General features: G+C 40.1%; 1 protein-coding gene across 1 annotated transcript in view; it reads left to right on the forward strand.

Annotated features, from left to right (window-relative positions):
* Window positions 1-24,457, forward strand: part of peli1b (pellino E3 ubiquitin protein ligase 1b) — a 76,793-nt gene that overhangs the window by 42,741 nt on the left and 9,595 nt on the right. Inside the window, exons 3-6 of the mRNA XM_017704970.2 lie at window positions 11,987-12,116; window positions 16,464-16,565; window positions 18,020-18,217; window positions 20,074-20,262. Of these exons, the coding sequence (XP_017560459.1) occupies window positions 11,987-12,116; window positions 16,464-16,565; window positions 18,020-18,217; window positions 20,074-20,262 (619 nt within the window). The remainder of the gene's footprint in view (window positions 1-11,986; window positions 12,117-16,463; window positions 16,566-18,019; window positions 18,218-20,073; window positions 20,263-24,457) is intronic.

Below are 24,457 nucleotides of genomic sequence, written 5' to 3' on the forward strand. Positions count from 1 at the left end.
CAGCACCAGCATCTCAGTTTACCCACAATTCACTATGTCCATGAACCCCTGGATCTGCAGCCTTATCTAAAGGGAATTAACATTAACTACCAAAAGCTAAACTAAACAAGTAAGTTTTTAGTCTAGACTTAAAGATTGAGACTGTGTCTGAGTCCCGAACATTATCGGGGAGATTATTCCAGAGTTGGGGCGCTTTATAAGAGAAAGCTCTTCCTCCTGCAGAGCTTCTCTGAATTTTGGGAACTACTAGGAAGCCAGCACCCTGTGATCTAAGTAATCGTGGTGGTTCATAATAGGAGATAAGGTCTCTCAGATACTCAGGAGCGAGCCCATGTAGGGCTTTATACGTTAACAGGAGAATTTTATAGTCTATGCGGAATTTGACTGGAAGCCAGTGAAGAGCTGATAGGACTGGACTAATATGGTCAAATTTTCTAGTTTTAGTAAGGACCCTGGCTGCAGCATTTTGAACTAGCTGAAGTTTATTTAAGTTACTGCTAGAACATCCTGACAGTAGCGCATTACAGTAGTCTAGCCTTGACGTAATGAAGGCATGTACTAATTTTTCTGCGTCATGTAAGGATAAAGCATTTCTTAGCTTGGTGATGTTACGGAGATGTAGAAAAGCTGTTTTAGTAACATTAGATATGTGTTTATCAAATGCTAGATCTGAATCTATGATAACGCCAAGATTTTTAGCTGTTGAACCAGGTGTGACTGAGAAGTCGGCCAGATTCAACATTAGGTGTGATAATTTATTTCTAGCAGCTTTAGGGCCTAATAGAAGAACTTCTGTTTTATCACTATTTAATAGAAGAAAGTTGTGTGACATCCATGATTTCACATCTTTTACGCAATCCTCCATTTTCTTTATTCTCTGTTTGTCATCAGGTTTGGCTGATATGAAGAGCTGCGTGTCGTCTGCATAACAATGAAAATTAACATTATGTTTTCTAATAACTTTGCCCAGGGGGAGCATGTATAACGTAAATAATAACGGTCCTAAGATAGAGCCTTGTGGAACTCCATATCTAACCTTTGTATAATTGGAGGGTATATTATTTACCCTCACAAACTGAAAACGATCGGTCAAGTATGATTTGAACCATGATAAGGCAGTTCCAGTTATACCGACCATTTTCTCTAATCTTTCTAGGAGGATATTATGATCTATTGTATCAAAAGCTGCGCTCAGATCAAGAAGTACCAGTAAAGAAACGCAGCCTTGGTCAGCGGCAAGAAGCAGATCATTTGTTATCTTAACTAGAGCTGTCTCAGTGCTATGATGAGGCCTAAATCCAGATTGGAATTTTTCATAGATCTGGTTTCTTTGCAGATAAGAGCCAAGTTGTTGGGCCACGGCCTTTTCTAAAATCTTAGAAATAAATGGTAAATTTGAAATAGGTCTATAGTTAGATAGTACACTAGGATCAAGATTTGGTTTCTTGATCAAAGGTTTAATTACTGCTAGTTTAAAGGCTTTGGGAACATACCCCAGGTTTAATGATGAGTTTACTATTGTTAATAGTGGTTTAATTATGTCTGGTAATACCTGTTTTAATAGTTTTGTGGGAACTGCATCAAGTGTACAGGTTGTGCAGTTTGATGAGGAGATAATTTTCTCCAGTTCTAAATGATGTAGTGGGTTAAAAACTTCCAACCTGACTTCGGTAGCTGGATTTTGTTCTATATCAGCCACACCAGATGACAGACAGGATGTGCTATTTATCTGTTGAATTTTGTCCCGAATATTTTCGATTTTATTATCAAAATAGTCCATAAAAGCATTGCTAGTGTGGATTGCTGGAATCTGAGGATCAGTACCTGCCTGATTTTTAGTCAGTTTAGAAATAACACTAAAGAGAACTCTAGGGTTGTTTTTATTAATCTCGATCTGAGAGGCCAGATACTCTGAGCGGGCTTTATTAATTTCTCTTCTATATTCAACAATACTGTCTTTCCAAGCAGAGTGGAATACTTCCAGTTTGGTTGATCGCCATTTTCGCTCAAAATTTCGTACTAATTGCTTTAAAGTACGAGTTTGGTCGTTATACCACAGCGCAAGTTTTTTCTGTCTCTCTTTTTTGTGTTTAAGTGGTGCTACACCATCTAAAGTAGACCGGAAGGTATTTTCTAAACAATCAGTTAGTTTGTCTAGTTCTGCTGGGTTACCTGGAGAGTACACTATGGTTGATAAATCAGGAAGGTTATCAGTAAATTGTTGAGCGGTAAAGGGCGTTATTGAACGTTTCATAGAGTAGCTGGGGGATGTACGTATATTATGACTAAGATGAAGTTTAAAAGAAATAAGATAATGATCTGAGATTACTGAGGTTTGAGAAAGAATATCTAGGTTATCTATGCTAACACCCAGGGTCAAAACCAGATCCAGAGTATGATTACAGTAATGCGTAGGTCCTGTTACATTTTGAGCAATACCAACTGAGTCTAGAATTGATGCAAAAGCCTTTTTTAATGAGTCATCAACTTTTTCAAAATGAATGTTGAAGTCTCCTACTATAATTACTTTATCACTACAAACTGCTAAATCTGCAGCGAAATCACTAAATTCTTTTAAAAATTCTACATAGGCTCCTGGTGGTCTGTAAATATTAATTAAAGAAAATGCATTCTGTTTTGTAATTGGATTAATTATATTGATGTAAAGAAGCTCAAAAGAAGTGAAATTACTGTCTAGAGCAGCTAGAAGAGCAGAGATGCCTGAATATGATTGTGTAGGAGCATTTTAAATGAAACTGCCATGCAGAGGTGTCTGCCACTGGGCTAAGGTTCACTCAAGTCTGACCCTTTAGGCCCCATGTGTCAAAAGCACAGATCAGGCCCATGACACAATCCTACACACCCGTGAGAGTATTTTAATTTTCTGTTAATATTAACCAATTTCACAATGCACTGCACTACAGTCCCCATCATGCATTGCAACGTAATGTGTGCTCTGACTCTCCTACCCCAACAACAATTTGTGGGACAGAGACTACACCTCAGTTGTACACAGTTCCACATCAGTCATATTACTAATCACATTAGCTGCATGTCAGTTCATCCAAAATAAACACCTAAAGTTTTCTCAGCAGCTCAGGAATTGAAACCAAGTCTTAATGAACTTGCACCAAAGAACAGATGCCAGGGGTCTAGTTCAAGCAAATAGGTAGGTTTAAATGACCGAGCACCTGGGGACATATACATTTTGAATGCTTCAAATGTCCCTGTAATATTTCAAGGTCTACTACAAATGCCTATATTTTACTGCTGAAGCATTTTTTGCGTAAATGGCCAGTTCGGGTTACAGCACAACATTAATTAGAAATTAAATAAAATAAATTTTTTCATCTGGCCCATGGATGTTGAGATTTTTTTAACATGACCCCTTCAGTGGTTGAGTTTGATGCCAGTGCTTTAGGCTCTGGCCCGAAACGCACATTTCGTGGAGTGGAAGCGAGTTTGGGCATTACCTTGCACCGCGTGCTCTGAGCTTGGTACCTCCAGGAGAACAGGATACACCAGCTGAGCGGGGTAATTTGTAAGCCACTTCAGTGGTGGCCCTCCTCGCGTTCAGACAAGCCTGTAGCTTCAAACTCTCTTCAGTCCTCAATTCCACTCTCTGCTCAACTATGGCTGACTCTGCTTGGCCTGCTCGTCAACCTCACTGCTGCTTTCAATGATTAAAAGAATAGCTGAATAAAATAACTCGATAAAAGAAATAAAAGCAGCTAAACTAAACTGGACTAAATCTGTGATGGTGATAAATAAAAGGCGTGAATTGTGATTCACCCTTAGTGCCTGCGTGACTCAAAAAACCTGCATCTGTATGTCATGAGGGCAACAGGCTTCAGCCTGACTAATAATACACTGGATATATTTATAACTTTAATAAATGTATGATTAATTATGCAATGTAAATATTATTCTATTATGTAAAGGTGATTTTGAGGACGAGTATTCAAGTACTTGTTCATAAATAAAAGCAAATTCTCAAAGCCTGTAAAATTCTGTTCTGACCAGCCCTACTGAGATCACTTTTAAATCGCTGTCGGGACAAAACCTCATATTTCCAAAATGGTAACTTGACAAGAGAAGGAAAAAATATAACTTACTTTTAATGTATGTCAATGAAACCAGACTCTTCTGAGTCATTTTTGGCCGTTTCTTTTGGTTCATCTTTCATGAAATTTACACACAATATCAAAAGACCAACAGGCACTTTCAAATGATAAGAAAAACAGATAACGACAAAAACGTAGATACGAGGTTTTGTTCTGACAGCAGTGATATCTAAGTAGTGTTGGGCGATATATGGCCTGTATAGGAATGCAGTGTAATTGCAGTGGTGATAGAAATATGCTGTGTAAGGTTCCCACGTGCTGTAATTTTAAAAGAAGGAAACAGAGCAAACTAATTGTAAAGTATATAAAGGCATTATTTCAGCATAGAGAGACAGAACCAGGAAGCACAAGTTCATTTAACTTCATATTAACTGAATTTTGTCAGTGCTGCCCAGGACTATCAGTGATTTTTATAATGCAGTTGAATTGCATGACCTCTGACAAACCTGTGCGTTTTTAATAGGCTTTATTCCTCCCGGAATGGCGTGTTCTAGTCGTGTGTGTGTGTGTGTGTGTGTGTGTGTGTGTGTGTGTGTGTGTGCGTGTGTCTATGTGTGTGTGTTTGTATGCAATGTGGGGGCCACCTGTGTGGCAATCTAGGTCAGAGAGCTTCAGCCGAGTCCTCGAGGCACCCCCTGCCAGTCATAAATTATTTTTGTTTTTCCAGTGCTTTATACACCTCAGTCGGTTAATCAATCCCCTCAACTGCAATGTGGTTAGAGCTAAGTTAGAATGAAAATGAAGGCTGGCCGGTGGTCCTTGAGGAACCGGGTTGGAGACCTCTGATCTAGGTCAGTGCTTCTCCATCTCAGTCCTGCCGTAGCCCTGCAGTATGCTGCTTATCTATGCCATTATCTAAAAAGAAAGGTGTCAGAAATCCAGTGGGCCAGGGAATTTTAATGGATTCACTGCCACCTCAAGGAATTTTTTTTTTTTTTTTAGAAATGACTATACATTAGTGTATTAAAGGGCTCATATCATGGACGAACAAATTTCTCTTAAGTTTGATATAGCATATAAACATTGTTACCCAGTCCTTACAGTCAATATACAGAAACTAAGCTGCACAAACAGCCTATGTTAAGAACAATTTCCATATAGCAGTCTGAAAGACACAGTAATGCAAAAAAAATGTTTAAAATGGATAAGGGAGATGAAAAAATGAATTATGACCTCTTTTGGTATATAAAAACACAAATGTTTTAGGTGGACCTCAAGGGACAAATGAAATACGAGAGTACTGTAGGAAGTGGGCCCTTTAAAATCTTTTATGTTCCTTCTGTTCAAGTGTTTAAACCTTGATTTTCTCAGGGTGTGTTCGCAGATCTGGTTCAATATAAACAAACTGTGGTACGATTGCTCTGTGTGATACGGGTTGATATGTGTAAATGTAACATGGACCGTAGAGCAATTATAGAACGGTTGATTTCAGTGTAAAACATGAGACCAACTTTTATAGAAGCTGTATTCCACTCAAGGCTCTCCTTTAGAGTCCCTTTCCTTCCCCGGGCATCAAAACCTTGGTAATGCACGGCCTTCAGTGGCTTATTGCTTTAGAATATGAAAAGACAGATAAAACAACACCTGTATAAACCCGCTGTCTTGGCTAGGCCAGAGTGCACTACAGTTCAGAGTGTTTGTTGCATGTTATTGCAGTTACTGTGACTAAATCTGAGATATAAAATCTGTCCCGTTTGTTGTGATATTTACAATATGGCATTTGGGTAACACTTTACTTGAACCCTGCTGCATAACATTGACATAACCTTGCCATAATGCATAACATTGGCATAACCATTCCATAATGCTGCATAACAGTGACATAACTATGCCATAATCCTACATAACATTGACATATCTATACCATAAACATGTCATATCTTGTCATGAGTTGTCTTGATTTCGTCTGGTTTAGTGATATAACTGTCTCATGTTACTGTTACTGGCGGTGGTTGTGACAGATGCAATGTTTGATGTCATGATGACTTATGTCGCATGCTAAGTTTTGGAAAGAATATTGTAGTTATCTCCTGTAAATTATATACTATAGTATATACATCTGTCACAACAATAAGTGTTAACAGTTGCATGACACTGTTATATTACTGGACATATGACACCTGCCATAACATGTTCATGGTATGGTCATGGCGTTATGTAGTACAGTGTTATTGACATTGTTTACATTGTTTAGGCTGATGTCAAATATGTCCATTTGGGAATCAGACCTAAAATGAGGTCCAGTTACAGAGTACAACTATAAACAAATGCAAATATAAATGAATAAAAAAACTAGTAAAAATTCAGGATGAATAAAAGTCTGTTAAAAATTTGTCTCGTAGCTTAAAGCCTGATTTTTGTCTGTCGGTTTTCATAGATTTTTCATAGTTTTTGCAGTAAATCCGCAATATTACCAAGTCTGTTAGAGACTGTTTAACAGCACCACACGGTTTGAGGTTGTTGATTTGTCAGTTTGCACTCAGTTTGCTTTGTTTCCATTAATTCTTAGCTATGTTAGCTTTGTGACTCCAAAAATTAGACAAGCAAACCAGTCACCAGGCATGTCTTGGCTGATCCAGTATCTGGTAAAACTGAGGAAATCAGATTTTTGCTTGAGCTTTGGCCTCAAATGTCTAACTAGGTAGCACTAGGAACAGAAAGGCAGGTTCTTCATATTCATATGATGATGCACCTTTTAAGCCTGCTTATCACTTAGAGTTTGATAAGTTGATATGACGAGTCATTTGTGGTTTAGAGAGTGAGGCGCAGAGAGAGGGAGTTAATGAACAGCTGAAGTATTTGTAGGTCATGATCCCAATAAATACCTTTTGTTTTAAAGAGTTGTCTGTTGTGGAGGAGAAACGTCTCCCTCACTTCTCTCACCACCTTCTTACTCTTATATTCCTTCACACCACTGTTCTTTATTTCTCCCCCCCCCCCTATTTTTCCACTGATCCTTCTGTACTCTGCTTGTTCCACAAACAGATAACAGTGAGTCTTTCTAGCTAACAAGTCTTTCTCTTCTTTATCTCATCCATCACTCTTTTCTCTTCTTTTTTTTTTTTTCTGTTCTTGTTCGCTGCAAATGTGATGACGACTCTCATGTAACACCACACACGTGTCCTGAGCAACACTGCAGAAATTCCCTGTTCGGGGTGACTCACTCAGCTGTTTGGGAATTCTGTGCTGATTTATTGGTCTCCACTGCTCTTACCATCCCCGGAGTCCCAGCCAGAAACTTTCCATGATTACATCCTCCTAGTGTGTGGAGTGTGTGGTGTTTCTGTGTTGGTTAGCTCACTGGAGGTGTGTTATTTAGACCCCTCTCTAGAAAGTCCAAGGCAGTTCCCTGCACTTCTCACACTGTGGAATGGTTGTTTGTGGATGTGCCTGTGTAGAAGTGGAGAAAAACTGTACTATAAAGGGTGAACAGCTTGAGTAAGGCTATATGTGTGTGTGTGTGTAGTACCAATAGCTTGGAATCACCTGATTTTTATTTTTTTCATATTTAAAGACATTTTTGATGTAAAGGCTTATGTTTAAATGCCCACCCAAGTCGTTTCATGCAGCAGGGTCTCAGTATATGAGGAAATTCCTCAAACCTGTTGGGAAAGTACCTCAGGTGGCTGAAGCTGTTTGAGAGAACGCCAAGAGTGGGTAAACCAAGCAAAGACTTTGAATTGTCTAATATACAAATTTGAATGTATTTAACTCGTGTTCAGTCACTGTGTTATTTGATATGTGCCATTTAACTTTTTTAACTTCACTATTATTCCAAAATAGGGAAAATAGTTCCATTAATAATACAAACTGTCCAGACGTGTACAGTTGTGAGCAGAACTTTTCATTAGGCCTTAACTGACTCGTTAGGACATGTCTTGCAGGTCATGAATTGTTATTAAAAATTCTCAGCTCATGACAATTCAGGAGTATAATAAATCTTCTGATTCCTCAGTCCCCGTACTTCAGTCAACTGCTGTGGGGACCTCTAAGTCCTCTGACTGTGGATCTGAAAATTAAGAAAATTGATGCCTAAAAAGGAGGAGAAGGCTGAAAAAAAAAAAAGCTATCAAAGCTTGGGATTGCTGCTGTCAGAAATGTCATTATGAAATGGCAGTCAAGGAGAACTGTGGAAGTATGGAGTCAAATTAGGGTCTTTAATGGTGACGAGAAAAAAAATATATCGCAAATATAAGATTAGCATTTTGCATTTTACGTTCCTGTTTTGTTTTTGCAATACTTTCCCTCTTTTGCGTTTCTTTCTTTTGTTTGCGTTTCACATTTTATGTTGCTGCTTTTTTTTTGCAATATTTTCTCCCTTTTGCGTTTTTCTTTTGTTTGCGCGTCACACTGCTTTTCTTTGCATCTCGCATTTTACGTTCCTCATTTTTGTTTGTGCTTCTCTCTTTTCTTTGCTCCGGTTTTACCCTCTGTGTGGGGGCGGGGAAAGAGGCGTAGCCAAGATCGAAAGGCGTGCCGTGAACGTTCCGCGTCATCAGTTGGAGCCACCGTTACACAGCACGGCAATTCGGTTTACTGGTATCATGGCAGACGGTCGCCCAGCTAGACCACAGCTATATACACTGATATATATATATATATATATATATATATACAGGTATATACACTGATATATATACAGGTATATACACTGATATATATACAGGTATATACAAGCTGAGGGAACTACTGAGGACAAGTTGTAAGCCTTCTGTGCCGAACCATGTCTAGGTAGAAAGTGGTAAATCTGCACGTTCTGGTGTCTCCTTCTGCATCACACACACACACACACACACACACACACACTTGGCAGTAGGTCATCAGGATTGGAGCTGAAAACTACTGGTCTACTGAATCAGGCCAGTGGTTCCCAATCCTGGTCCTGGAGTACTCCTGTCTTGCACATGTTGGTGTTTTGTCAGCACCCGAACTAATTAGATGGTCATGAAGCCTTTACTGTGTTCAAGTGTGTGTGTGTGTGTGTGTGTGTGTGTGTGTGTGTGTGATGCAGAAGGAGACACCAGAACGTGCAGATTTACCACTTTCTACCTAGACATGGTTCGGCACAGAAGGCTTACAACTTGTCCTCAGTAGTTCCCTCAGCTTGTATATACCTGTGTATATATATCAGTGTATATAGCTGTGGTCCAGCTGGGCGACCGTCTGCCATGATACCAGTAAACCGAATTGCCGTGCTGTGTGACGGTGGCTCCAACTGATGACGCGGAACGTTCACGGCACGCCTTTCGATCTTGGCCACGCCTCTTTCCCCGCCCCCACACAGGGTAAAACCGGAGCAAAGAAAAGAGAAGCGCAAAAAAAAATGAGGAACGTAAAACGCGAGACGCAAACAAAAGAAAGAAACGCAAAAGAGGGAAAGTATTGCAAAAACAAAACAGGAACGTAAAATGCAAAATGCTAATCTTATATTTGCGATATATTTTTTTTCTCGTCACTATTAAAGACCCTAATTTGACTCCATATGGAAGTCAAGGCAAAATCTGGAAGACCAAAAAAAACTTGCTGTATGTTGGCCAGAAAGGTACAGCAAAACCCCCATGTGACAGCAAAGGTCCTGTAGCATGATTGTCTATATACCTAAACCACAAAAATTTCTGATAACACTGCGATAAACATTTTTGGCACCACTGTCCACTACTACCAAGAATAGATGTTTATAATTACCGAAGTAACACAATGTTATAGCGCCACCTTCAGGAGCCTGTACAGCCACACACAGACGCTGGAGTCCAGACGTGGTGCGAAAGCTTTTCCTCTAGATGTATTGACTTTGATCAAGGGCACGTTGAATGGAAATATTGATTTTGATTCAGAGCGCATTGATCGGAAGCTCCAGACTGATTGAGCTTCAACTGAATCTGAGTGGACCATAAGAAGCAAAGTACTACTACAGCACCTTCATAGTTGAAAGCGTTTTCATTTCAGGACCGCACACAGAGGTGTGTGAGCTCTGCAGTTTAAGCGGATTGGTTTCTGTTTAGTTAGAGCTTTAGCTCCAGACAGAAAGCCCTCTGGCGTCTTGTGTTAGTAGCCTAGCACATGAGAACAAAGTCCCTGAAGTGGTCATTAAAGGAGTAAGGAGGAAGACCAGGCACCTATATGTGTACTATAGAAGTCACTGGAGGTGCAGTATATGTTCTCCTCTTATGAGAGCAAGTTTATTTTGTTGTGTTATCAGACACCACCATGATCAACCAACCTCCTCAGCATCTGAAGAATCTGCAGCTCTTTGTGCATTATTAATAGATCATGTACCCAGAAGAAGGAATATAGAGTTTCTGCTTTGAAATGTGTCTACAATGTTGCGTGTGTTTTCAAGGGTCGAAAAATGCTGTGGCGGGAGTAGAGGGTGTGTATCAGAGTATTTCTGTAACCTTGTTTGGCTTGTGGTGTGTCAGACAGCCAAATATTGAGTACAATCATTGCGCTCCAGATAGGTGGCATAACGTGAGCATGTAGGTTAATGTTAAAGGCCGCTGGGTGGAGTGGCATGGAGAGCATGCATTAATTAGAAACATCATAATAGCAATTAAACAGGCAAATATAGTAACTAAAAGTCATTCTTCCAAACGGGAATCCAGTTTTCCTAGAATCCAGTTACACCGCTGTGTAAACATATTGTGATGCAGATGGTTATTCATACACATTGCTTTTGTTTGTCAGTATTTCACTAGTGTGTAAACTAGCATAACCTGTTACATGTAACACTGCCTTTGCCTACCTGTGTAAAATGAACAAATTGTAAGTCGCTCTGGATAAGAGTGTCTGCCAAATGCCGTAAATGTGAATGTAAACAGTTCATCCTGTCACGTTTGTCTGTACAGTGCATTATTGACAGTAGTTCTGAACCATGATGGCAGAAATAAACACACTCTTGCTGGTCAGCAGCTTGCTGGATCTTTGTTCTTGCTGTGGTTTGTAGTTCTTGGTATAGGTTTAGTTCTGTGTTTACAGGTTGTAAAGGGCTGGCATCATGGAAAACTGAACTTTGCCCTCCTTTTCTTTCTTTGTTTGATGTAGAACATAAATATTGCTGAAGTTTCAAAACTTACTGTCCTTTTGCCAAATCTATACAGTCCAAACATGAAAACGAAGCAGACTGTTTTGAATTGTTTCTGTAATGTTATGACAAACCAAAACATTCACACACATTAACCTGTTTAAGCCCACAGTAAAACAGCCTGTTTAATTCTGAAGGATCAGGAGAGGCTGGAACGTTGTCATGTAAAAATGATATGGAATAAAAATGCAAGAAAGAAGCACAGCCTTTTCACTTTCTCCCAGAAGGTTCTGATGTCAGACAACATAGCAAGGTTGATTTAGGACATGGACCACACATTAGAAGTAATAAATAAAACAGATTATGAGATGTGATTGCTTTTGTGCTTTAGAGCCAGGGATGGCACATTTTCTGACTTTTCAATTATCTTAACTTGATTATCGCAATAGGTGGAAACTAACAGTGATTCACAGCACTATGGTCATTCGGCTCAAGTCTAATGTAGAAACATAAGCAGCCTATATGTCCTCTTTCTCTCAGAATTTGTTTTGTTGTTCTCCACCCCATGATCAGCGTCTTCAGCGTCGCAAAGTCTGTGGCTCTTTATGCATTATTAATAGCTTGTGAACTCAGAAGAAAGAGAGTATAAAGTGCTTTGAAATATCTATATTTGAGTGTGTGTGTTACTTTGGGGGAGCTCGATTTCTCTTGTTGCTTGAACACTTGATATGATTGGTTTTCTGTTTTTCTTCACTGTCCTGAGTTAACATGCAGATGTGGGCTCTGATTATGTAGCAGGTGCGTTGTCAGATGTATTCATGTTGGTGTTTCTTGCCCGCAGGTACAATGGCTCTCTCCCAAATGGAGACCGTGGCAGACGGAAGAGCCGTTTCGCTCTCTTTAAGCGGCCCAAAGCAAATGGAGTCAAACCCAGCACTATCCATGTAGCCTGCACACCACAAGCAGCCAAGGTAGAAGCATATTGCACTCTAAACATTACCTGCTCCATCTTTTTCAGTCCCTTATGACCCAGGAACAGAGATGTACAGATCTTACTTCTCTCCCAATTCCCATTTCAGTACCTGACCTTGCAGTGTCAGTTGGGTGCTTGTCAGAAATCAGTGATTTTCTTTCTCAGTTTAAAACTTTACGCTGTGTTCAAACAGCAGGTAAAAGTGGCCCAAATCTAATGTTCTCACCAGATCAGATTGTTTTGTTTTGGCTGTTCACAATGTCTTTTAAACATGACCTGTAAACTGACCCGCATGAGCCAAATAACAGTCCTTGACTATGAACCAATGCCAGTCGCTCCCTGAGGGTTCAGTTTCATCTTTGCCAGCATCACAGGATCCATCATGAATTTCCAATGGCTGACAGCTGGGCTCATCACCGAAAATGTGTTCAAGCTCTCTGTAAAGTAAAAAAAAAAGCATGTTTTTTGGTCACAGCTTGGTTCACTTTGGAAAGTCTCCTAGTTTTCTGTACAGAAATATCAGCTTAAATATTTTAAGTCTCAGCAACGTGAAATTATGACGAATGTCGAGTTGTACTGACGTAAAAGTGGCATAAATTCCGATCTGGCTGTTCAGATTGAGTCGCATTACTACAGCTTGGATACGTATAAGATTTAAGTACCACATATGAAAGCGTCTCAAATCGGAACTGAAAATGTCAGATTCAGTGCTTTTTTTTTTTTTTTGCGGTTCACACTGACACACAGATACACACCTGTGTCAGATATGAATAAAGAGATTGGATTTGGGCCACTTTTACCTGCTGTGTAAACGTAGCCTTAGATTTCTCACTAGGTGGAATTGCCTGGGATCATTCTTCTATGTGTAAGGTGCCATTAAGCTACACATCACATTATAACAATGAAAGAAAAAAAAGAATTTAAGATAGAATTAGGAAAAATTAAGAAAAAAAAGTATGGAAAAGTAGGCTACTTTGTACAATGCAACGATTGTAACTAAGACATGGTATCAAATGTGGATTGCTGGAGTGTCCACTCACTGCCAACTCTGTTAGACACTCCTACCTTGTCGGTCCACCTTGTAGATGTAAAGTCAGAGTCAGTAGCTCATCTGCTGCTGCACGGTTTCTGTCGGTCAGTCCTTCATCAGTGGTCACAGGATGCTGTTGGCTGGATATTTTTGGTTGGTGGACTATTCTCAGTCCAGCAGTAACACTGAGGTGTTTAACAACTCCAGCAGTACTGCTGTGTCTGATCCACTCAGACCAACACAACACACACTAACAGACCACCACCACATCACTGTTACTGCAGCGCTGAGAATGACCCACCACCCAAATACTACCTGCTCTGTGAGGGTCCATGGGGGTCCTGACCAATGAAGAACAGGGTAAAAGGTGGCTAACATGATGTTATGTCTGATTGGTTTATGTGCCAATACTGATCAACTCTCTATGGTTGGTTCATCTGTAAGTTTTATACAGTACTGAAAGAAAAAATCTCTGACTCTGTTTACACCAGTGTTACATTTGCACTCTTGATATTTAAAACTGCATTGTGTAAATTTTTTGTTGTTGAATATTTCTTGAACATCGATTCGATGTTAGGTCTCAGATGCAAAACCATTATGCGAGCAAAGATACGACGGCAATAACAGATAATTCACTCACATCCTTGTTCACTAAGTTTTGCTCTTTCAGCATGTCCGTAATCTTCAGATTCATCCGCCCTGCAAGAGGGTCTGAAACACAAGCCACATTACTAAATGTTTTTCCTCATTTTATGTGCAGTTACACATTTCTACCAGAGAGGACTCAAAGTCCCCAAAATGTAGTACAGCTTTAAAATATGCTCACAGTGAAACATGTTGATCTTTGACCTAAAAGTTTGCATTCTGATGATGCCTTTTAGCCATTAGTTGTACTGTATTTTTCAGCTTTGCTTGGTTGTTTAGCTACAGTTTGTTATAAACGAGGAGGTAAGAAATAGAAAGAGCGATTGAGCAAGAGAAAGTGGTATTCAGCTCGCTGTCTCCTGAGGGACAACCAGTTCTATGTAAGCAGCTTTGCCTTGAATGCAGCAAACATGTCAGTGAGGCCTTCAAATCTATATTTATTGTTTGAATACTGCAGTATTACTGATGCAGCATGAAAGCTCAGACTTTTATATCAAAAACAGAAACGTCACTTGAGGGAACCACGGGGGGACACATGCTCATGATGTGGGTCTCAAGCCTTTGTTTAATCCACATGTCTGGATGCAGTCGCGTTTATAAGTAGCTACTCTGTTTTACCACATGGCCAGCTCAAACTGCTCCATACAAGGGCCGTTTTATGTCCACTCTGACACTCCTGCTGAGTGTCCCACCCTGTAGTAGGTGTGGTGCAGTTGGAGAAAGTGTTTTTACTCATGCTAAATCCTGAGATCAGTCTACTCTCCACTTGTCCATTGCTTTTTCTACATTACTGTTTGGCTAATGTAGATACAAAGTGATGGAACCTGCAGGCCCAATTATCCACGCTTGCCTCAAACAGTTTTGAGTTGTTGAGTAATTTATTGTTTCTGGCCGTTTCAGTTTGGATTTGGTCCGCTTTCATACGTGGTACTGAAATCAATTATGTGTCAATATGACAGGCACATTGAAAAATGGACCTAACAGCAACGCCATCAAAACAGCTGTTACTATGGTTACGCTTCACGTATTTCTTTTTGAAGGAGCGAGACAAGCGCAGGTGGTGTAAACAAGCAAGCATGATTTGACAAAAGGCAGAAGCAAAGGAGTCAAAGGAGCTTCACGCAGATTAAATACTTTGTTTCCAGTAGATGTTAAACCCCTGGTTTGGCACCTGGTTAGTGTCATTTTGCTAGCATGCTTCTTCATTGCAGGTGACCCAAGTTAACTGAGCTTCCTTTCTCTGTTTGAACAGCGTTTACAAAATAAAACCACTTTTTTTTTTGCTGTTTTCTGTGAGTTTAGGCTGTGGTTTAATGTCTGCTGTTTGTCCTACAAGTTTAAAAAAGCAGGTCACACATTTTGAGCTCATTTGCACCAAGGCACTCTATTAATCTTAAGGAAACAGAGTGTTGTGTTTGTTGGATGAGTGTGGAGGGCGGGTCGCTGTTCTTTTGCGAATGCAGGTCGATATGTGTAATCTGTTCAGACTGATGTCAGATATGGGTCACATTAAAAAGACAAATTTGCAAATAAAATGAGCAGATTTCACCAAAGGTTTAGTTATTCACCACTTTAATCTTTGGCATATCTGCAAGATCAAAGTCACATCTGGCAGAAGAACATGTCATTTTGAACTCGGAAGAAAAACAATTGAGCTTATTCTTTGAATAATTTCTGGATTGTTGCCAGTATAATAAGTATAATATCAGCAATAACAGTAAAAATAGAAAATAACTAACTAATAGGACATAAAAAAAGCATTTGCTTTGAAGTACCGATATTGTAAGCTTACCTAGTACAGTAGAAGACTATATGCTGCAATATTATTGCTCAAGCAGCCAGTGATCTACAAAAGTAATTACACGTTGCTGTATGCTAGAAAAAAAGCTACAACTTTGTTTTAGTTATAGTTTTGTTAAGCTTTATTACGCTGTAATTAACTTAATTAAATCCCCAAACTCCACCTGTGAGGACCTATATTGGCTCATGAGCCTGCTGAATTCTTTTGTTTTATTGGCTCGCTGTTAAAACATCTGCATTAATTAGGGCATCCATCATGTAAATGAAATGTATGTAAGTGCAAATTGGAGGCGTGTCCATTGTAAATGATATGTAAATAAGGTACTCATGCTTGAGTTGTTTCAATGCGTTGAAGCTTACTCATCAATTGCGGTCAAATCACTGCTTTTTCTGTTGTGCTAGGACAATTCCCTGAATCAGACACAGAGCCGTTTGTATCTCGTTCAGGATGGTCAGTTCTGAGCTCTACACAACTTTGATGAATAAGGGCCAGTGTGAATGACCAGACAACACAATCAGAATTGGGCGGCAATCAGATCTGACCTGCAATCTGAATGCAGCTATGTGTATAGACCTGCTTATGTGGTTTCTGACATTGTATGGCATATTGTTATGTATAAGACGGGGCAAACGTGATCCACGTTGTAAGGCTAAAAAGGGTATTAGCAGCCATCCTGAAGCTGGTCATCTAAGATAATGGGGAAATGGTTGAAATCTGATTTAAATATAGCTTAATTTCTGGAGATTTTGCAGATGAATGAAATCTGAATCTGCAATTCTCATTATCAACAAAAAGGGAAACATGGGTCATGCTGTTGTGATGTTTTTATGTTGTTTTCCTTTTCTTGATCTCTCCCTTTCTCTGTGTAGGCCATAAGCAACAAGGACCAGCACAGTATCTCCTACACCTTGTCTCGAGCTCATACGGTGGTGGTAGAGTACACTCACGACAGCAATACAGATATGTTCCAGGTACTTTTACATACACCAATACACACTCTACAGATTTCTGGCACTTTACATACAAACTAAAATGTTTAATGTGTAAATATTTTTTTTTCTTTGAGAGGTGTAAAAGATCTGATTTGAGTGTGCCCGTGTTTGTGCTCTTTAAAGTTAAAAGAACTGCTGGACTACATTTAATGACTGTTATTAGTTCAGCCCGACAAACTGTCTACCTTTTTACAGTAACCTACATTTCTGGAAGATGCATTACCCACACTTTTTTTTATTGACCTGCATTGCATAACCGCATAGATTAGGCTTAAATCTGCAGACGATCATTGGAGTTTTTAACTGTCGCTCAGGCACGGTCCGCCTGCTCGAGCTGGCAGCAGCCAGTCACATTCCACTCTGTAGTTTCTGTTTCCCAACGTCAGTGAGTGCTGGAACTCTAGGCTGACCTTTTAATCACTCAGTGTTGCTAGGCAGAGAACAGCTTTACTGCTTGCTACTATGGTTGTGTTTGCTTTGGTTTTTAAAATAAGTCAAGCAAGCTTGACCTTAGTAATGTGACTCACACTCACATGTACAGAGCAGCTAGATAGCTAGGCCAGGGTGTAACCCAGTGCAGTTCCTCTCAGTTTCAGTTAAGCAAGTTAAGCAATGAATTGAAAGTAGAATAATAGAATTATCCCCTTAAACTTTAAGAACCAAATGCTGTGTTGTGGAAACTTCTAAAGTCTGGAATCTTATGTGCTTAAACACCATCACAGCTTCAGTTAGGACTGAATTTAGAACAATAGCTACTACTGAACAACATTTCTTAAATTCATAGTCTCATCCTTTAACTCCAGATAAAAACCGGCATAATCATGTTACATTTATCTGCACTGAAACGGTGCTTTGAATTATGAAGGTTTTTTTGTAAAAGGGTTTAAAAATCCCAGATTAAATGTCAGATTGTCAGCTTCAATCAAGTAGATTAAGATTTTCTAACCTCAGATATAATTAGATACTGTAAGGTAACATTCCTAATTAAATGTACTTCTGTAATACGAAATATCTTTTGATCTGTCAGATCTTAAGTTAAGACAAAAGGATAGGATGTTTCTGTAATACAGCCCCAGTTTCTAGAACTATATTACTAGGCTAGACTAAGAAGAATGCAATGCTGTATCACCATTGGCACTACGATTTAGTCCAAGTCCGGGCTTAATCTGTGTCCTAAAATTGGTCCTTGTTACCCTATTGGTTTGTCAGTGTTGTCCAGTAACTGCAGTGACATTAACTAACTACTAGAAATGATTTAGCATCTACATTGAAACAATTATAAGTAGTTAGCTATCATAGTAAGAATTGCCAACAAGAATTTGAGGTTTAAGAGGGATTATAGGTAAACGGAAAATATTTTTCTCATCCCTACCCTTCTCTCTCTGTTTCTCTCTGCCTCTTACTGTCCCTCTTTTCTTCTTCTCTTTTCCCAGATTGGTCGTTCCACTGAAAGCCCTATAGACTTTGTGGTGACGGACACTATCCCGGGCAGCCAAAGTAACTCGGACACGCAGTCGGTCCAGAGCACCATCTCTCGTTTCGCCTGTCGGATCATGTGCCAGCGGACGCCGCCCTACACTGCCCGCATCTTTGCCGCTGGATTTGACTCCTCCAAAAACATCTTTCTTGGGGTGAGCTAGATACTTCTTCTTTTACTCAGACATCATAGCACTGTAACCCACCACCCCAAGGCTCATTTTCTGGGGTGATCGTTAAAGGATTGAACCTTTTCATTCTCCAGCTTCTTGTTCCAGTTTTCCCGTTCCACCTTAAATGGTGCCTGCTTTAACGTAGAGTGGGAAAATTTAAACAAGAAGCTGGCGAATAAGAAGCGACTTCAGCCTCATAAAAAGTTGAACATTGAGGGGCATTTTACAAGAAACTGTTCCACTTTTGGAAGAGTTTCCTGCCGGAGATGCTGCATCTGAGCTAAAACTTAAAGCAGAGCAAAGCAAGTCTGCATTTTTGTTTTATATTTTTTGCCTATACTAGCTCATTAGCGCACATGAGGCATATTTGCATCCAAAAAAATGGACATAAAATATTGCGGCTCCCAAGGTGGTTTGATTTTTGCTGAAAGGACAAAATGTCTTTTCTTGTTTTGGGTTGGGACCGCTGCCCTAGTGTACTGCAGTCTATCAGAATGACCCTGTTTATCATATGAAAATAATAATCAGGTACACATGTACCTGAGTGCAGTTATTTCATTTATTAGGAAATTATATTTTCACATTGAAGCTCAGCTTATACATCAATAAAGTGTAGATTGTAGATGTGTGTGTTCACACAAAAGCCATTTTTTCCCTCCTGTTTTAAGGGTGGCTGTAAAAGCGTGAGGTGATGTTTGTTTCCCAGTCTGGGCCTGTCGTCCTGCTATTTGAGTCCATGATCAAATTGTGTTCTGCTGTCAGTGTGTTGATGAGTCCATATCCTCATGGGTTTCACAAGCTCAGCCTGAGCATGAACAGAGTGGGAGCTCAAAGCCTCAAATACAGATTTTACTCTAAACCCATCACAATAGTGGCAAGAGTGCCATAATGGTTTATTGTTGTAACAGTTTACCGTGGTGGTTCTTAATGTAATTTGATGAGGTAGAAATCTCAGAGATGGGTACAGTAGGTTTTGTGCTGGGACACAGTTTTTCACAAAATATGTCCTGATAGGGTTTTGTGTCTGTTTTCTGGATTGAATTCCTGAAATCTGGTCATTTAATTGTCTCTTTCAGGGATTTTGTCTGGCGGCTGCAATCTGATGTTTTCATTTGCAAAACACAAGCCGTTCTAGGTTATTTATTTGTAGGGCTTGAGGTCTTTGTCGGTGTTGGTCTCTTGAGGTTAATCTAGGAAAAGACAGCACATAGGCTGCTCACTGGAGTGTTGTTAGTGATTTTTAAATAACAACCAGGACAAATTCTATGGAAATGTAACAGAAGTACAGCACACAGTCTGTCATTTAATCGGTTTTGTTTGTAGGCAAGTAATGTCTTTTCAGTAGCTTCTTTCCAAATGACATTTAGAAAAAATTCTTAATTTAAAGGGGAATTGATTTTTCAAAAATCACACACTCAGTTCATTATTCAAAGTCATTCAAAGTGGTTTAGTGTTTTTTTTTTTCTTTCTTTCTAGAATCAAGCTTTTCACATCAAACCATTCTGAAAGGCATATTAACTGTTTAATTATGAGGAGATTTTGATCAACTTTATGCCGTGAGGTCAGCATAAACTTAAAGCATCTTTAGGCTTAAAGTTAGCTAACTTGCTAATATTTCTTTGATCTCACTTTTGCTGTTCTGACTAGTGATTGTAGCCTGAGAGCTCTTACTTGTACCATGCTGTTGGTAATTTGGCTCACATTAGCCCAAGTTTAACTTTCCAGGGTTGCCCCACCAGTGATTGTCATGATGACCAGCATCGGCTAACCCAGACCTCTGAAGAAGTGAGGTGTATCAAAAGTTTGTTCTTTAATGCCGTTTTCTTTTTGACTCCCAGGAAAAGGCAGCGAAATGGAGAACATCAGATGGACAGATGGACGGCTTGACAACCAATGGTGTGCTGGTGATGCACCCTCGGCACGGCTTCACCGAGGACTCTAAACCAGGCGTTTGGAGGGAGATCTCAGTGTGTGGGAATGTATTCACACTCCGTGAGACACGGTCTGCCCAGCAGCGGGGCAAAATGGTGAGACTTCATTTACATTCTCACAAATTAAGCACACAGATATGCACGTGTACAATTTAGTGATCACTCACAGGCAAGTATATCCTTAAAGAGGACTTGGTGGTGTTCATGGTGCTTTATGCTGCATTCATAACATCTGGGAGCTCTCAATCTCTTCTGCTTCACTGTGGGAGTATAAAAAGCTCTTAAAAATCATTTGCATTAGTTTGTTGGATAATATAACAACTTGCACTTGCAGTTATCCCTCTGTATTTAGTGATATTATTCACAAATAGCATGTTGAGCACAAACTTTAACCTCAAAGACTGCTTCAAAAACATGCTATTCTTGTTTTGTTGGTGCCGTTGTGTTGATGTCGTAGAACTGGAACTCTGAGAAATCAAGACTCTTGAGGGAAGTACAGCTTTAAGAGTGTGATTACATATTGATTGACCATTTAAATTGATTTTTTGTACTTGGAAGTCAGAAGTGTCCCATTTTACACTTGATCACCAACGCAGCAATAGTCTAGACAGTTTAACATGCCTTTTCATAGCAACATTTTTTATTATTATTGAGTAGTTTCAGTGCAAGAACAGCTAATCCAACAAATGAATAGACATACACAAAGATGCACAGTTAATCAAATACATTCAAATAGACAAGGTTTTTAAACAGAGTCACTTGCTGCGGACCAAGCAACCACAATATGAGCCTTGGCTCGATTCATTCTGGCAGTGGCCATTCCAGTCCATAAAATAGAGCAAGAATGTAGAACGTAGATCTTACGTGTACGCTCGGTTCTACGCAGCATTTCAAAATTGCTTTCTTCACTGCTGTCAGAGAAGCCATTGCTGTTTTATTTGACTGGGTTTCAAGTTAACTATTGAAATGTCTCTGAGCAGAAACTAATCTGGATACAAGGGCAGGTCTGAGTCTAAAAGAGTAGAAGCAAGGAAGCTTTCCTACCTCAGGGATTCTTCACTGGATGGCACTGCCAAAAAACAAGAATAGATGTTCCTAGACCTTCAAGGTTTATCAATAGAAAGTTTCATTTGGATCACAGTGACAACTTTTCAGGTATTTTTAGAGGAGCCAGTATGGAAAATTTTACCACCAGCAGCAGCAATGTTTTGCAGACCACAGCAGTGAGCTGAACGTTCCATTAAGACTGACTTTTGCCGTTGACCACAGCAATCAAGTAAACCGCATGACCCCCCCCCCCACCATGGATGGCAAACATTTTATTGTTAAATTCCAGATAAACTCATTATTATAAAAAAAAAAAGAGTAAGTGTCCTTTTACCTTCAGTGTTCCTTAAATAAACAATTTACAATGCTACAGTCCTTTGATAATCATTCATTTTTAATTCACTACCACAGCTATTCTCACTGCAGGCTTGTTCTGATCAGTCCTGTCAAAGATTTTCTTCGCTTGATGGAGGAAGGAATCTTTAGAGACTATTGTGATTGGCTAAGCGGCATGTCAGTCAAAATTTTGCCAAGGTCAGTTCTCAACTGTAGCACCAGAATGTAGGTGACGTTTATTGCTGGGGCATAGGCTGCATTGTTACAAAATAAATTTAGTGACATATAAACGTGTTTCTGACTCCGTTGTTGTGCTGGTACTTGTTTGGGAGCTTGACTCAGTTGCCCCACTCATATCCTCCACTAACTAGAAATTTGTGCTGAGTAGTTGAAGAGTGTAATGCAGTGTTGTTAGACTGGGCTGTCTCATCACACGTCTCTTGGCCAGTCAGACTTTTCTGTCTGTCTTGCACTCTGGTTGCTGTGGGACGCTGTTGCCATAGTAACAGTGGAGACGAGACGGTCTTTGTGTGTATGTGTGTGTCTGTCAGTCTGCTAGCATGGTTCTCTATCTGTGTAATGTGATGCTGTAAGATGATCAGCATCTGATCTGCCAAGTGCGTCAATCAGGAAGACCATTGAGTACCCCCCCACCCCCGTCTCTCGCTCTCTGTCTCTCTCTCACGCTCTCTGTGTCTCTCTCTCTCTCTCGCTCTCTGTCTCTCTCTCTCTCGCTCTCTGTCTCTCTCTCTCTCTCGCTCTCTCTCTCGCGCTCTCTCTCTCTCTCTCTCTCTCTGTCTCTCTCGCTCTCTTACACACTCTCTCTCTCGCTCTCTCTCACGCTCTCTCTCGCTCTCTTTCACCCCCCTGTATTTCTTTCAGTTGGTGGCATTAATGGAAAGCTTCTTGGACGAACTTCAGCAAAAAGTGCTGATGCTGCTGAAAATCAATGTGACCTGAAGTTAGCATTATGCTAGCTGCTGCACATGATGGCTTTCATTCGTAATTAGCTACATTAACATATCTGAGGGAAGTGTTCCTTGACTGGGACCATGATTTGAATGTTTGTAGCATGGCTAAAAAGCTCTCAATGAGGATGGCTTTGAAAGGGGAGTATTGAGAGTCTAACATGGTTTGCTTTCTGACATTATTGCATGCACAAAGCTTTAAGAGAACACACACATTTAGAGCACAAGTCAAGCATTGCATGTTGAATCTTCTGATTAGCATCAGAGCAAACAGTTGAGATAAGGACTTCAATGGGAACTCCAGAGATAATTATGTCTGCATAATTAAACGTTTAAGATGTAAACAAAGTCTATCAGAGTGATTTGGTGTAAAATGCTTCGTTCTAGAGAAACTTAGTCACAATTGTTCACAGTGATGGTGATAGGAACCAGACATCCAGCCCTGAAAGCTCCCTCACAGAGAATTGTGAAATGGTTATGAATTCACTGCCTGATGTCTGAGACACTGTTTTTCAGTATTTTTATGATAAGATTTTGGCCTAAAATGTATTTAAATCAAATTATATTAATCCAGTCATGGTGGAGGGATACACAAAGGTTGCTCTAAGGCAAACTAGTCCCTAAAGAAAACTTATTGTTTTAGATTTTCCCCTATTTTATCATCATCAGCATGGCGACACCTGGTTCCTATTACTTCACTGTGAAGAAATCGGAGTTAATACCTTTCTCCACAAAGTAAACAATTTTATAGCAAACCACTTCAAATGACTGTGTATATCTAAATCACTGAGTTATGCAGATATTTTGAGAAATGGGTGGAATTCCCCTTTAAGAAATACTGCTAGCAGAGGCTGAATGTTGGCTAAATGTGGGCAGAACACTGCTGGACAATATCTCTGCTGAAAGATATTCAGCTTTATAAGCTGTTGGAGAGATTAAGCTGTACTGGCCAGTTTAGGCACAGCAGAGGCCAAATGTTGGTTCAGAGTTGCCAGATTGCTGGCGAATGCTGTTTTGACTGCGTCTCTGCAGGATGCCATTCAACTTTAGAAGCAGCTGAGATCAAATCATGATGGTTTAAGCCACTTTTGACAGACTGTGTTAATAGAGGCCACACGCTGATGAGCATCACTACAGGAATCCTATTAGCCTCATAAACAGTTGAGTTCAAACCACTATGGTTTTAACTACCCTGCCCATGTATAATGGAGGCCTAACGGTGGCCAAACGTTGGCCAAATGCTGGCTGGGTGCTGCTTGACAGCATCACCACAGGAATCCTTTCAGTTTTACAGACTGCAGAGATCAAACCATATTGTATCTCTTTACACAATGGAGTGGAATTGTGATAGAGGCAAAACATTGGCCAAACATAGGCGAGCCCTGTCCGTGTCTTTGCAGGGGCCTGTTCAGCTGTAATGAGTGCTTAGGAGATTTCTCTGACCAGACTTAGTCTACACGTTGACCAGTTAACGATGCTCTGTTCCAGAGAAACTTGCAGTCAGAAATGTTCAGTGGTGGTGATGGGAACCAGACGTCAAGTATTTAATGCCTCTGAAACTTCCTCGCAGAAAGAGAGAGAGACACTTTTTAATCCCACCAACAGGGAAATTTCACCTCCACATTTAACCCATCTGTGAAGTGAAATACCACATACACACACTAGTGAGCACACACACTAGGTGGCAGTGAGCACACTTGCCTGGAGCGGTGGGCAGCCCTATCCACGGCGCCTGGGGAGCAATTGGGGGTTAGGTGTCTTGCTCAAGGACACCTCAGTCATGGACTGTCGGCGCTGGGGATTGAACTTTCTGGTCACAGGGCCAGTTCCCTAACCTCCAGCTCATGACTGCCCCGTCGTGAAATGTGAAATAGTCATGAATACACTGCCTGATGCCTGAGACATTGTTTTAAGAAGGTTTTGTCCTAAAACATCTTTAA

This window comes from Pygocentrus nattereri, chromosome 10, assembly GCF_015220715.1.
Source record: "Pygocentrus nattereri isolate fPygNat1 chromosome 10, fPygNat1.pri, whole genome shotgun sequence".
NCBI classification, from domain to species: Eukaryota; Metazoa; Chordata; class Actinopteri; order Characiformes; family Serrasalmidae; genus Pygocentrus; species Pygocentrus nattereri.